Raw genomic sequence first — 14,629 nt, 5'->3', positions numbered from 1 at the left:
CAAGAATGGTCTCAAGAACGTCTCCAAGGCTCATGCCCAATCCTACCCAGGAACCTATCCTCACCTATCTCCATAAACCCTATGAAATAAATGGCCTTTCCATCTTTACCAGGAGGTTATTACATATGGACCAAGGAGCACAGGAGCCAGTTCCAGTGTCCTGGAACCGGCCCCACCTATAATAAGGGGGATCTAGCCCCCCACTTCTCTTGGGGGGAGGGATAGCTCAGTGGTTTGAGCAGGGGCCTACTAAACCCAGTGTTGTGAGTTCAATCCTTGAGGGGGCCATTTAAAGATCTGGGGCAAAAATCTGTCTGGGGATTGGTCCTGCTTTGAGCAGGGGGGTTAGACTAGATGACCTTCTGAGGTCCCTTCCAACCCTGATATTCTATGGTTCTTACACAACTGTGGCAGAATTTGAGAGTTACTGAGGAGCGTAAAGGAGAAGAGCACAATAAGGAATGGAAGTCACGTACCCTTCGCTTTATCAACAGGTCTCTCATAAAGCCATTAGAACTTTCTAAACTGTATTCTTCTGGTCTGTGGGCACTTAACACACCCTTAGATAGCAGCCTGTGGCTGCAGGGTGAGCTGTATCTTAGATTTAGTCCCTCTGAAATGTTCCAAGTCCTTCACGCTAAGCTGGTATGTTGTCTGCTCAAACAGCTCTAACAGACCAATGATTTCTAATTCTGAGGTTTCTGGTGCTTAATTAGTGATTCCCAGGATGCATATATCCTCACTCCATAATGTGTCTAGTGTTTCCAGCAATGCTTTTAATTCATTAGTGCACATATGAGGACATTACAACCTTTCCCCCACATTGGGTCATCTAAACACACACTTACATATTTTAAAAGGGAAGCTTAGCCTCTAGGAAAATAACCACTTCTCTCCCAGATGATGCAGGCCCTTGGCTGTTTTTAAGGTGTAGAAGGGAATGCTGGTTTGGAAATCAGGGAAGTATTCCAGGAGCAGGGAACCAGGGCAAATCAGGACTTACTGCCTGAAATTAGTCCTAGTGAGAAATGATCCCTGAGCTCTGGGATGCACTTCCCTTGGGAGCTGAGCTAAAGGCTCAGACACGGGGAGGCGGAAGGCTAGCTGGCCAGATGCAGATGTCTATAGGGGTCAGGGAGGCAGAGGTGAGGGGCAGGCACGGAGCAAAGTGAGGGTGGAGTTGGGTTGGGACACCCTGTGGTGGCAAAGGACATGGAAGAGCTAGAGGGAGCTGGTCTCCTGTGGGGAGGATGGGGACAATGACCCTTTTAAAGAGAAGTATGAGAAACGGGAGGGGGCTGGAGTCCCCACTGAAGGGTGAGGAGAATACGACAATTATCCTCATCCTGTAATTCACCATGGATGTGCACTAAGGGATGCAACAGGGATGGGGGAGAAAGAGTCGAGTTGGTGGGTCTGAGATTAGTTTCTAGCCTCCAGGTGTTCACAACACAAAATGCCCCACCACAATCGACACACTTGTTGGCAGACTCAGCAGCAACTTCAAGGACTGACATCCCATCTTAACTTTAGCAGTGGCCCCTCCTGTACTGGACAGAGCCTCATTGATGGACGGGGCATGAGTCAATATAAGGGAAATGTCGACCTGCCTCATCTGCACAGTTTTTGTACCAGGATAACGATTTCACTTAGGGCAGTGATTTTTAACCAGAGCAGTTGTGTCAGTGCAATCCCTCCTGTGAATGCAGTTATATCAGTATAGAGATCCCTCATGGGGAAAGCTGTTCCCTTTCATCCTGGAATAACGGCATCTGTGCTAGGAGGCAGAGGGATTGTACCACTTTATTTACCGGTAGAGTTAAAGTGGTACAACTTTTGTGTGTAAGTAGCTGGCTGGTGAGCGTGTTGCAGGTCCCTCTGTGTGTCAATTTGCAGAGAGATGAATCGTTAGCGTTCCCCACTTCAGCTCAAGCTGTAGCTCTGGAAGCCTCTGGTTCAATTCCTGGTGCGTTGGCCAAAATAGTGGCCATCACATGTAAACAAGGCCTTCCACTTCCAATAGTCTAAGGCAGTGATTCTCAAAGCCGGTCCGCCACTTGTTCAGGGAAAGCCCCTGTCGGGCTGGGCCGGTTTGTGTACCTGCCGTGTCCGCAGGTTCGGCCGATTGCGGTTCCCACTGGCCGCGGTTCACCGCTCCAGGCCAATGGGGGCTGCGGGAAGGGCGGCCAGCACATCCCTCGGCCCGCGCCACTTCCCGCAGCCCCCATTGGCCTGGAGCAGCGAACCACGGTCAGTGGGAGCCGCGATCGGCCGAACCTGTGGACGCGGCAGGTACACAAACTGGCCCGGCCCGACAGGAGCTTTCTCTGAATAAGCGGCGGCGGTCCTAGTTTGAGAACCACCGGTCTAGTAGATCTGTCGGTAAACAGAGGATTTTAAGTGGCAGGCAGCCTGGTCCAGGGCATTAGATTAGGTGTCAGGGAACCTCAAATCTATTACTAGAGATGTCTTTGACTTCAAATGTAGCCAGGGGCAAGTCATTTCCGTGTTCTATGCCTAAAATTCTCCATCTGTCAGATGGAGACAGTGCCACTTAACTCTTGGTGCGTTGAGATCCTCTAATCAAATGCGCCACATAAGTGTCACAGACTATTATTATTTTAAGGCCTGTCAATCCAGCACCATTCAGCAGCACTAATTCCCTCAAACAACCATTGTTTCATGTATAGTAGCTGGCACAAAGGATCCAATTAGTTTCCTTTCACATATGTATTAACTTTTTGCCGCCTTCCTTTCATGAGTATGGAGAATCTGGTAATGTTATAATGTATTTTCATAAACTGTAGTCAAAACATGTCCTGGTTCAAGTGAATATCTGTGCCATATAATTAGCCCCCATTACATAGATATTTGGTACCATTTTATATATTCAGATCCATTTCTTTTGTCATTTCCGAGCCAAGGCATAATTAAAGCTTCAAAACTCTCTTCCCAGTAGTAGCTCTAGGACTTTCTCCTTGAACATGTTTCCAGTTAACATGACAGCTTCAAAGAAATACTTCATTTCATTCACCTGTGTGTGTGTGTGTGTGTGTACTATGTACTATGTACTATGTGTGTGTGTGTGTGTGTGTGTGTGTGTGTGTGTGTGTGTGTGTGTACTATGTACACACACACACACACACACACACACACACACACACGGCCGTCCTTAGGATTTATGGGGCCCTACACAGCATTGTTAAACTGGTGCCCCTGTGCCCGACTTGCTCTTAGCAACACAAACATAAGCTTACAGTATTGGAAAACTTGCCACATGCACTTTATTTAAAACAGTTTAAACAAATGAAGCACACTCTAATGCTGATGGACTATACTTGTACTACAGAAGTAGCGCTATAGAAAAAATTCTGATTTATTCACAGAATGATGCGGAGAGTCCCGGTCCCCCGCAGAGAGATGACCCCCAGACCCTCTCCCTTCTGCCTACTAAGGACACTGCAGTGCACCCCGGGTGAACAGGAGCCAGCCTGCTCCTACCTGCGGTCCCAGTCATAGGCCCGGACTCCGTGGATGGGTGCTTCGGGGCTGGAGCACCCACAGGGAAAATTTAGTGGATGATCCAAGCTCCTCCTCTCTGTCCTTCCCCCCCCATGCCTCTCGTGCGCTGGCAGCCCTGTGCTTACCAACTCCTCCCCCTCCCTCCCAGCACTTCTGGAGCAGGATGAGGTGGGGCGCAGGTGGAGCAGGGGTGGGAAGAGGTGGAGCGGAGGCAGGGCTTGAGGAAGGGGTGGAGTGGGGGCTGGGCCTGGAGCGGAGCGGGGGGCGAGGACCCCTCAGCAAGATGAGAAGTTGACGCCTGTGGTCCCGGTGATGCTCCAAATTTTTGGGTGCCCTACAGAGCTGCGTATGCTGCATATGCCTAAGGATGGCCCTGTATACATACACACACACACACACACACACACACACACACACACACACACACACACACACAAAAGAGCTATGATCATACGTTATGTAAATAAGCCCATTATACAAATAGAAAAGGCATTTGTCTACTTACTTACTGGGAGAATCTGATATATTTACTGAGCTTTCAGGACATTAACAACATGGATCACTTAAAATCTATTCCCTAAACATACATCGTCTTTGGGGTAAGTATTAACCAATATGTAGAAATTTATAGTAGTATGCGATAGTAGTCTAGGCAAAAGAATCCTCCCCCCCTCCTCCCCCCCAGTAGAGAGCTGAGGGGGTAACAAAAGAAATTGACACTGTGCAAAATGATTCTATACATGTATATACTTCCCTTCTGGTGTATCTGTTTCTATAGAGATGGGCATGGATGTCTGAAGAGATTACAATGCTTCTGTTAGCCCTGACAGTGGCTCTTTAATTTAAAAAATAATCCTTACGCTGAGGTAACTGAGTAGTGCTACTGAAGGGCATTACACTGCCTGGTGGTAATTAGGTTCTGTAATAGGTTTGGCTTCCCAGACTCAGAGGCAGTGGACACTAGGAGTCTGGAAGAAATGATACATTCAGTTTGAGGAAAAGAGAGGAGGAAGATGCTAGATGCTTTTCATTGCCAGCCCTGCTGGTCTCAGCAGAAGGACAGCAATAAGAACTGCACCGCTGGTGATCCCCCTTCATCCCGGCCACAAACTGTTATGTCAAAGTCATCAGCGGAGAAAGGGAGATGGAGAACGTTTCAACAGTTACTCCAGCAGAACGGGTACAATCTGACCATGTCAATAAGCATCTGCCAAAATGGCTGCAAGTGGAACATACTTAAGACGCAGCGTTCTCAAAAGAATCTCTGACAGCTGGTCTGTGGCCTAGACTGAAATGTGCTATAAAAATATTGTCACTAGAGCTGGTCAAACGTCTTCCATCCGGACATTTTTCCCTCCGAAAATGCCGACTTTTCTCAACTGACGCACGTTCCTGCAGAAACCTCCTTACAAAATAAATCAGAACCAAGTTTTGGCCTTATGAGAATAGAAGAGAAAATAAATTTAAAAACAAAATAAAAAAGTCAGCACTGAAATATTTGGATTGACCCAAAGATAGTTTTTTTCTGAAAATTTAATTTGGCCAAAAATTTCCAAATTCTTTAGTTTTTCTCCAAATAAGAATGAAAGCAAATGTCAAAATTGCAGCCATTCCTAGGAAATGGAAATGCCAGTCCTGCTTGGTCTGCTTGTCACTTTTCACAGTGCTTTGTGCGTTCAAAGCACTGTATTTATTATAATCCTCCCTGGAGAGCTAAGTCTATTATCCTTGCTTCACAGACAGTGAAACCGTGTGTATTTCTACACTTCAGGCTGTGGGTGTAATTCCCAGCTCAAAGAGACATACCTGTGCTGGCTCTGTTTGAGCTAGTGCTCTAAAAACAGAAGTGTAATCACAGCAGTGTGAGCGGTGGGAAGGGCTAGCGGCTCCTGGTACGTGCCTAAGGTCTTGAATGGGATCGTATTCGGGGGAGCTAGCCCTTCTTGCATATCATACCAGCACGGCTACACAATATTTTTAGCGAGCTCTCTCAGTAGAAGCTAGCGCTGGTATGGCTCCTTGAGATAGAGCTGAAGGTGTAAATCCTAAAGTGCAGATGTACCCTGAGGCACAGAAAGGTGAGGTGAATTGCCCAAGGCTATGTAGCAGGCCAGTGCCAGAGCGGAGATGAGAAACTGGGAACTTGAAATGCTCCGCTCATGTCCTCTTTAGTTTACACTGCCTTGTAAGGTGGTTTCACCCCATTTCCTAGTAGACATGTGTCTGCATCACAACAGCCATTCCAACTGGTCCCGATGGCCGAGGAACCATAAATATACATGTGACTAACCCCAGGGACTGTTCACGGTTGTCAGATTATCAGCTTGCTTCAGCAGCGAAGCTAAGTGTCAAGTGGACCTGAAGCATTAGCTGCTCTCTCCCTGTTCAAAGTGATCCCTTCGTTCAGGGCTGAGGCTCATTGGCAGGGTGGTGTGTGGAATCCAGCACACTACTGCCGATGCCAGACTTGGTCTGAAGAGAAACAGAGCCGTTTCCCCCGAGCACCCAAGATTTCACTTCCAGAATGAAAGGTATTTAAAATACAGCAGGTCTGATTCTCCTCTCTCTTACACTGGTGTAAATTAGGAATAAGTCCATTGAAGACACTGCAGTTTGGCGTACAGCTAGCAGGAGAGAAGAATTCAAGTGTGAGATCTCCAAAATCCCTGGAATAATATTTTAGGCATAACCCAGGTCTTTTTCAGATCGTAACTGCTTGGTTTAGAAAGAAATTTCAATAAAATAAAAAAGAATTAGAGTAACAAACTTATTAGAAAGCCACAATCCCGTAGATACCAGCGACGTGTAGTCAGTAAGGGTATTAAAAACGTAGTCCTGGTAAAGCAAGAGAAACAAACGTAAAAAGAGCTGAGATCGCTTTTTGACCTACCGCGTGCTGGGGATAGGTGCCAGTGGTCTCTCTGATATGGTGTTTAGCCGGTAGTAATCCGAGAATGTTCTGGCCACATTTCTCCCTAACTTCATATCTGTGAGTTTTTAGTTAAGGAACTTCTTTGAAAAGGACTTGGGGGTGAGGGGAAACAAGCAGAGTGTAAAGGTAAATTACTGTTATTTGATGCATGAACAAGTTTTACATTAACCATCCCACAATGCCAATAGCGTCAGGGCAGGGTCAACAAAATAACTTATGTCAGCAGCTAAAGTGAGTGTCGTCTGGTTTGCTTCTTGTTTTCATAGGCAGAAAATACGTTGCATGAAATCATAAAGGGAAAGAAACAGGCCCCTCTGATGTACTTCGCAAATGTCTACTGGGATCTCAGCATACTTTCCTCTCTCATGAGGGAAAGTAAATACCCAAGAAGTTTAATCAGGCACGGTGCACATTAACTTGCTTCTCCTGGTCCAGGGTATCCTCCTGCAGGAAAACAGCCAGCATCTCAGCAGTACTGCACTTGCCTCCAGGAGCTGAGATCTAGAATTTCATGGTATGAACCCTAAATGGTTCAGTACGCAACCTCAAAGGTGGGAGCTGAAACATTGGCTTGGGCTCATCTTGAGCTGCACACACCTGACCTAGGAAGGAGCTCCTGTACTTTGGTTCTGTGGTGTAATTCCTGACCTAGAGACTTGGATTTGAAAACAGAACTGGGAGGTACACGGTAGAGACTAATCCTTGGAACTGGGAAGGGGGGAGGGCATTGCACAAAATTACCCATCAGGCCTACTCTGTCTCTAATCCCCATGAATTTCACCGAATGCCAACCTTAACATTCAGTACTAAGTAGACACTGCGCTATCAGAGGGCCTGTGCATCTTGCTGAGATGTTACAGCAAGGCAACTGCTCTGAGCCTTCACTAAAGTGATCATTTGGTAGAAATCAAACAATCTAGGGTCGTTTTTTTTTAAAAATGGGAACACTGTTGTCCTGGACAATGTTTGCATTGGGTGAAATGCATCCCGGTGCTGAGGGTCAGCGCAAGGCCTATGCAGTTCTCTGGGCTTGCCTTCAGCACTGGGTGAATTTCGCCCATTATGAATGAAACAGGTTTCATCATCTATGGCTCTGCCCTGTGAGATTTTACTGAGGACATAAAGACTGCTATGTTTGCCTACACAGTCATGAACTGCTGGCCTCCAATGAGCACTTGGGGATAATCAAAGCCAAAACACTATATATATATAAAAAATCTAAATTCTACTCTGCACTATTTTTCAAGGTGTCCGTTGGCCAGTGACAATAACTACTGTTTCAGTGGCAGTTACACAGTATGTGAGCTGGGAACCTCACTGTACAGAACCTGGTGAATCGAAATTGACCACAACACTCCTTCCATTTTAGCTGCTCCGTGCCATTTTCCTTTGCCAGTTTAGGAAAATCAATCTCTTTCGGTTTTATTTTGTAAAATTATATCAATTAGCTGCTGGTGCTTCCATTAGAAGGAAATTCTGGAATTGCAACGTGTCAGGGGTTTTTAAGTCACTTGCATAAAGATGCCAGCTTCTAAATGAAGCTTTTCTTATCCACCTACTCACCTTAGGATATCAGAACAAATGAGATTGAGACATCAGGTTCATGCAGCCTGGTCAGAACCCTATTCATTTTTTTTTTTTTCCAGAAAGGGGGAAAGACTAACTCGGAATAGTCGAAAGTTTTGACTCTGTGACTGGAAGCTGGAAATGTTATAAACAGATGTGACCCTAAGAGGCCTGGTAAATTAGCTAAGGTCTAGTTGTGGTAGATGACCCTTGATGACTGTCAGAATTGCAGTCCGGCCAATCCTGGATCGGGTTCCTCCTATATAGTTTCCAGTGCTTTGCCTAAGCTCCACTACTTTAAGTGGCTCCACTACTTCTACTGAAAGTCTGTTTCAAAAGGCTTCTCCAATAGGACTTTAATGCTAATGTTCAACCTCCCACTTCACATGCAGTTGACATCTATACTGTATATCCTATGGGCTCTGTTATACCACTCAGGACAATCAGAACTATTGATATGCACAATATAAATCTGGGAGTATGCATGGGCTGTGGGGGTGTTACCTATGTGTGTAATAGTCAGCCTAGGAGAAAATTAGCATAGCTGGAGTATAAGGTAAGTTTCCTTGCATTCTGGCTACATATTACAGGGCTACTGCCGGTATGTGCATGGAAGTGTGACGTTAGAGAGTCAGAAGATCCTATCACTCCATAGAGGCAGCATCTCTTGGAAAGAGTTTTCTCATTGTTGTTGGAATTTGGGGATGGTTGGGGTTTTTTTATGATTCTGCAGATGCTAAACTCAAAGCAGCAGCAAAATTTATGAGTTCCAAGTAGCTGGAGAAAGAAGAGGAGAGGCCTGTTAAACATTTATGGCTTGATTTTATGCTTTCTTTCCTTTTGCCCAGCACATTAAAAACACTGAGCAATAACTGGACCCAGGAAAGTCTCCAGGACATTTTGTCAGGGCTAATGTCTTTAGATTCCTCTGCTAGAATCAGCCCCCACTGTCCTCCTCTTTGTCTTTCTTTGTTGTAGGTGCTGTGGTGGTGGGAAGTGCCTGACTGACAGCCCTGGGGAGGGAAGCCCTCTATTTACATCTACAGAACAGGTGCAGCCTAGGCAACCGTCATGCTAGCTTCTCCATGATACCCCACCATTGTGTTTCAATGGAGAGGTCCATTTTTACAGCTGCCTCTTGTCAGTCTCCATGCCCGATACAGACCTCTATGTCTTTGCTAAGGCTGCCAACAGACTGTGCTCAGTGGCACCAGATGACAGAACAAGGAGTAATGGTCTCAAGTTGCAGTGGGGGAGGTTTAGGTTGGATATTAGGAAAAACTTTCACTAGGAGGGTGGTGAAGCACTGGAATGGGTTACCTAGGGAGTGGTGGAATCTCCTTCCTTAACGGTTTTTAAGGTCAGGCTTGACAAAGCACTGGCTGGGATGATTTAGTTGGGAATTGGTCCTGCTTTGAGCAGGGGGTTGGACTAGATGACTTCCTGAGGTCCCTTCCAACCCTGATATTCTATGATTTTATAATTCTATGATTCTATGAAGGGAAGCAGCAAGTTTGGGAAAGTACAGGAGAGGGTCTGTTCTTGCACATTAGCTGCCAAATTTTGCACACGCAAGAGGTTCAGATAAGGACATAAACTTTTGGATCCTCATCCGAACCAAGCCGAATGCCCCCGACTTCTTACTATTTATTATTATTCACATTTCTAAGGCACCCACCATTGGAAGAGCGAGGCAACTGAGGCAGTCATCCATTACTTGTTTTCAATCAAGATTTGCTGCTCCGATTGTGCGCCTGCCTGCTTCACAGCCCCCAGTATTCTGTCTGCACCAGGACGCAGTAACAATCTCCATTTGGAACCCAGTTAGCAGTACAAGTCATTAGTGGAGAAACTAAGTGTTGCTGCTTTAATAGCTCACTAATCATTTAATAATGTCACTACTGCAGAGCGCAGTGGCACCATCCATCAGCTTTTGTTTTGCTTTTAGAAATTCAGGGTCATTCTACTTCCCAGGGTGTGGATTCTCTCTCTTTCCCCTCTCACGAAGCACAGCAAACTGCTTTAAATAATTAGAAGCAGGACGGCTCCTTCAAGTTTGCATCTCATTTTCATAAGGTCTGATGTCATTTCTTTGGACCAGGAAGTGAAGCTTTGGTGACGAGGAGGATTTGACAAGGGCAAACCAGTTAGCAGCCCCTGTTCGTCTTTGATAAGTCCTGTGGGGTCTCTGCCAAGCAGATCACAGTTCTGTTTTTATGTCTCATCTAGAGGACAGCACCTCCATCAATTTGAAACACTGTGCTGGGTTATTAGTTTATGGAATTCATCCAAGTTTAGTCCTCAGCAGGATTTAAAACATTGACCTTCCAGTCCACAGGCACCACTTACCAGACCTGCGTACGCCTTTAGTTTAGGCAAACACATCTAAGTTACCCTAAAAAAAGGGAAGGGGCACAAAGGGAAAGAAAAATGAGATGCACAGAGAAAAAAAGATTAAATCTTTGTCATAGCTCAAATTAGAAATCGGAGGTTGCTCTCTATCAGACAACACTGAATTCTCCAGCAAGTCTCAAGCCACCACAACAAAAATCATATTGTTTATGAAAAGAGGAAGACATTTTTGGCTCCCAGATGATGGTGGGCAGTGAGTGTATTGTCAGCTCCCTATTATCTCAGGAGATATAGATGATGTTTTCCTGTACATTTAGAAGCACTCCCATCAATGGATAGAAGCCACTTCTAACTGCCATTCTGAATGAGGATGCTAATTGGAAATGGCATTAACTGGCTTTAAACCACAGCATTAGATCATGCTAGGGTGGATCAGCCCTGGTGTAATAATTTATTAGCACTATTTTCTCCTCCTTTCAGTTGTTTGTTCCTGTTGTTTCTATGGAGCTGAAATTAATCTTTCATCACTAATCCAGAGCTGCCCTGACCTGATCTGATTGCGAGCATAACAGTCAGGTTAGATACAATGACAAAAGTGACGAAGAGTGGGAGTTTTTGGGGAGATGGTGTCCTGGGAGCTTTTCTTTTCGAGCCATCACCATGTAACACACATACCTGTGCAAAGCTGAACAGCGAGTGCTGATTTGCTGGGCAAAACAACACATCCTTCCTCATAAAAAGCTACTTCTGGGAAGCATAAAAACTGTGGCTGATCATAGTCTTAAGTATGTCCTAGTGTATCCGGAAGTATATGTAAATCTGATACACAGAAATCGTTAGCAATGGGGTAACTTGCTAAAAGGTCAGAGGTTTTGAGGCCTAGCTTCTTCCCATTGATGCTTATGGCAAAACTCCCATTGATCAGTGGGAACAGGCCTGGGTCCTTAGGTTGGGAAAACACCCTGAAAGCCTCAGATGATTGAATATCTGAACCTCCTGGGTCTGCATATCTCAAACAGGCTTTTTGGTCAGAGTTATGGCACTTTAAACCAAGGCTGGATGTCTCTCTAAGAGATATGGTCTACCTCAGCCACAAGATATGGGCTTGATGTGGGAATTACTGGGTGAGGCTCTCTGACCTGTGTTATTATGCAGGTGGTCAGACTAGATGATGGTCCCGTCTAGCTTTAAATTCTATGAATCTATTAACTTCCTGCATCTGGTCCGTCTGGACATATCAGAAGAGCTGGCTGTCTCCCAGTATTCCAACATATATCACATCACAGTAGGTATATTCCCATGTCCTCTGTCTCTGGTTCCAGTCAGGGCCTGGAAGCACAGAGGTTCATGAAAACACAACAGAATGGCAAATTTGGTTCTTCTTTGTTATTCTTCAGATGTGTTTCCTCAGCGATTCCTGGCTGACCTTTGCCTCCTCAGCGTATAGGCAGGAATTATGCACAATCCAACAACATGCATTTTTCTCCTAAGGAAAATCCCCAGTGATTATGAATTACAGAATCGTTACCATGCACATAAAGCAAGTGAGTAATGCTTAAATCAACATGTAAATAAATAAATAAATGCAAATACAGCCAAAATAATACCGGATATACAACAGGGTGACTAGATGGTTTGATATCTGACTCCACATGTGATTGATCGAAAGGAGAATGATTTTGCAGAAATATTCTATATACAGAGGACCTGATTTCTCATAAACACTAATGCCCCTTTAAACTGATCTGACTACATAAGTTATATTGACACCCAGAGCTGAGCAAATCATTCTTTTTTCAGTTGGGTGGTTGAACTGAAAAATCCGAAAAAAAGAATCATTTGTTTCAAACTGAAACTGGATTTTTTGTTGTTGTTGTTTTTCATTTTTCTCACCAAAACAAACAAAAAAAAAACAACACATTTTTTTTGGTTGAGGTTGATTGAAATGTTTTTGCATGTTGATTCATAAATAACATTTTGCTTCAAAAATATTGTTTTGAAACGAATTATCAAACATGTTGGGTTTTGAAAACGTGCAAACAAAATGTTTCAACATTTCTAAAATTTTTCAGCTGAAATTATTCACCAAATTTGTGACCAATTTCAGTACCTCAAAAATTGCACTTTTAAGTTAATTGACTATTGGTCAACCAAAAATATCATCCAGTTTTATTTCTGATCAGTTTAAGGCTCCTATGCACTGTCAGGATGGCATAAAGGGGCCGTAGTATCAATGTGAATAAGGCCTACAGTATCAGAACAAAGTAGAAAATGTTTTCTCCCTCTTGTTTTGCAGGTTCCTTATGGGGGGTTATCTGAGGGACTCAGGTAGGAACCACACCGTCAACTGCATATTAACCACCATAAAAAGAGGGTGAGTATTAGCACCATTGAATTTTAATTTGTTATAATGCATATTGTTCCAACTTCCCTCGAGAAACTGGTACACATTATAGTTTTAAGCAAGCTGGCTAAAACCAGAACACTGCAACTTCATTAGTTACACCAAGAATGAATTTGGCCCACTGTAAACAGGCTGAGGAGATGAATTCACATTAAACTCTGGGAATATGTTCTTATACAGTACCAGAAAGATACTAGGTAAGTTATTTGAAATGTTTCTGATCTTTGTATTGTTTAATTCATATCACTTCCCAAATCTGTGGGATAGCTGACCTCTGCCCTTCACGCGGTTAATGAAAATTACAGAGCTGATTTTGTTTGATACACAGAAAGAAGGGTCAGGGGAGTAAGCAGTTTATGTGAAAATTCAACGTTGGCAATTTTCTTCTCTTCATGACCAGTGTTCTTAAATACACTGGGGAAGGAGTGGCAAGAAAGCTGGAGGCTTTAACAGTTGTTTTATTTCCTACTTCCAGTTAGGTTGGAAATGCAAGAAGAACGGAACAACGATTTCCAGCTCCAAGTGGAATCTGAAAGTACAGAGCAGCAAATGAACACCAATGGAAAAATCACATTTTGAACTTTCTCAAGACGCAGTTGGTCCACCCCTGATTACACCTTACACACTTTGCAGTATGCTACTGCATTTCTAGCTATTCTTGTTAGACATTCCTCACTTGTGTTTGACAAATAATGCTCATTGTAGTCCAAGTGAAATCAGCTGCATGCTTGACAGCAGAACCACTGCTACTGGCCACCACACCAAAAAGATGTTTGAAACAATTTCACAGCTCAGAATCGCTGGGAGATCAAAGAGTCAAAGGTCATAATTGGGCACTATGGAATGCAGGAAGCAATTGACTCTTTCTTCCCCTCCCTGCAGCTTGTGTTTCAGGACAGGGAATAATTACTAGCACTGACAAGAGTGAACCCAAGAAGAATAAGAAATGTGTGTTTGGGGGTGGGGGGGGGAAGAAGAGGTATTTTTAAAAGGCCTTTTGGATACATTTAGTTTTCAAGCTAAACATAGGAGAGAGATTGAGATGCACAATGATCCAAGCGATTGTGGATACTAGGAATGAATGAATTGGTTTGGGGAGGAAGATGATAAATCCTGAATTGTTGACTGCACTCTGGGTAGCCTCTGAGCCAGCAACAAGGTAGGACCCGCAGAAGAGAGAATGCGAGGCATATGGCTCGCCTCACTGTCCCCTTATGATAAGGAATCTGTTGGAGGGTTAGTGATTGGGAATTGGGAGTTTAGGAATGGGGCAAGAAAAGGGATTAAAGGCTTGATCACTGCTGTCAATGAGAGCCTTCAGACCCTTAATAGGGTTGGGAGTGTGTATACGAGAACCACCACTGAACCACTTGAAACTCACCCATCATTTACAGGCTACGTTCTTTCTTCGAGCGCCAGCTGTGGTGATGGTGGCTAAGGGATGCTTGGGGCAGGGGAGAGCAGGTGTGAAGGTGCAGGGCGTTAGTGACAGTACCCAGATGCACTGTCTCGGAAGCGCAGAGGCAATTCGAATGCCTCCTCGGCCCAGGACGAAGCCCGCTCTGGAAGGACAGGGATTTAGTCTCTCTATCCGAAATGAATCTCAGACCATTTCAAGGTCACACCTCCCACACAGTGCCTGCCTCAGAACTCCAACCAGCGTGGGGCCCAACTCAAAGTCCCTGATATTTCTCTGCATCTTGTGCTCAAGTGCAAACACCGGGACCAGGGATACCCTGGCCTAAGTGCATATGACAATGCAGAAGGCTCCCAGTGCCCTCTCTCCTGCCCTTGTGTGTGACTCTGGCCAGCCTAGCTGTAAAGTGTTCATTTGAAAGAGTGGAATAGGAGGC

General features: G+C 44.7%; 1 protein-coding gene across 1 annotated transcript in view; it reads right to left on the bottom strand.

The window, feature by feature from the left end:
• AGBL4 (AGBL carboxypeptidase 4) overlaps positions 1–14,629 on the bottom strand; it is a 1,388,984-nt gene that overhangs the window by 13,805 nt on the left and 1,360,550 nt on the right. Inside the window, exon 12 of the mRNA XM_054036605.1 lies at positions 6,413–6,509. Within this exon, the coding sequence (XP_053892580.1) occupies positions 6,413–6,509 (97 nt within the window). The remainder of the gene's footprint in view (positions 1–6,412; positions 6,510–14,629) is intronic.

The sequence above is a fragment of the Malaclemys terrapin genome, chromosome 8 (assembly GCF_027887155.1).
Source record: "Malaclemys terrapin pileata isolate rMalTer1 chromosome 8, rMalTer1.hap1, whole genome shotgun sequence".
NCBI lineage: Eukaryota > Metazoa > Chordata > Testudines > Emydidae > Malaclemys > Malaclemys terrapin.
This window is presented reverse-complemented; position numbering and strand designations above follow the sequence as displayed.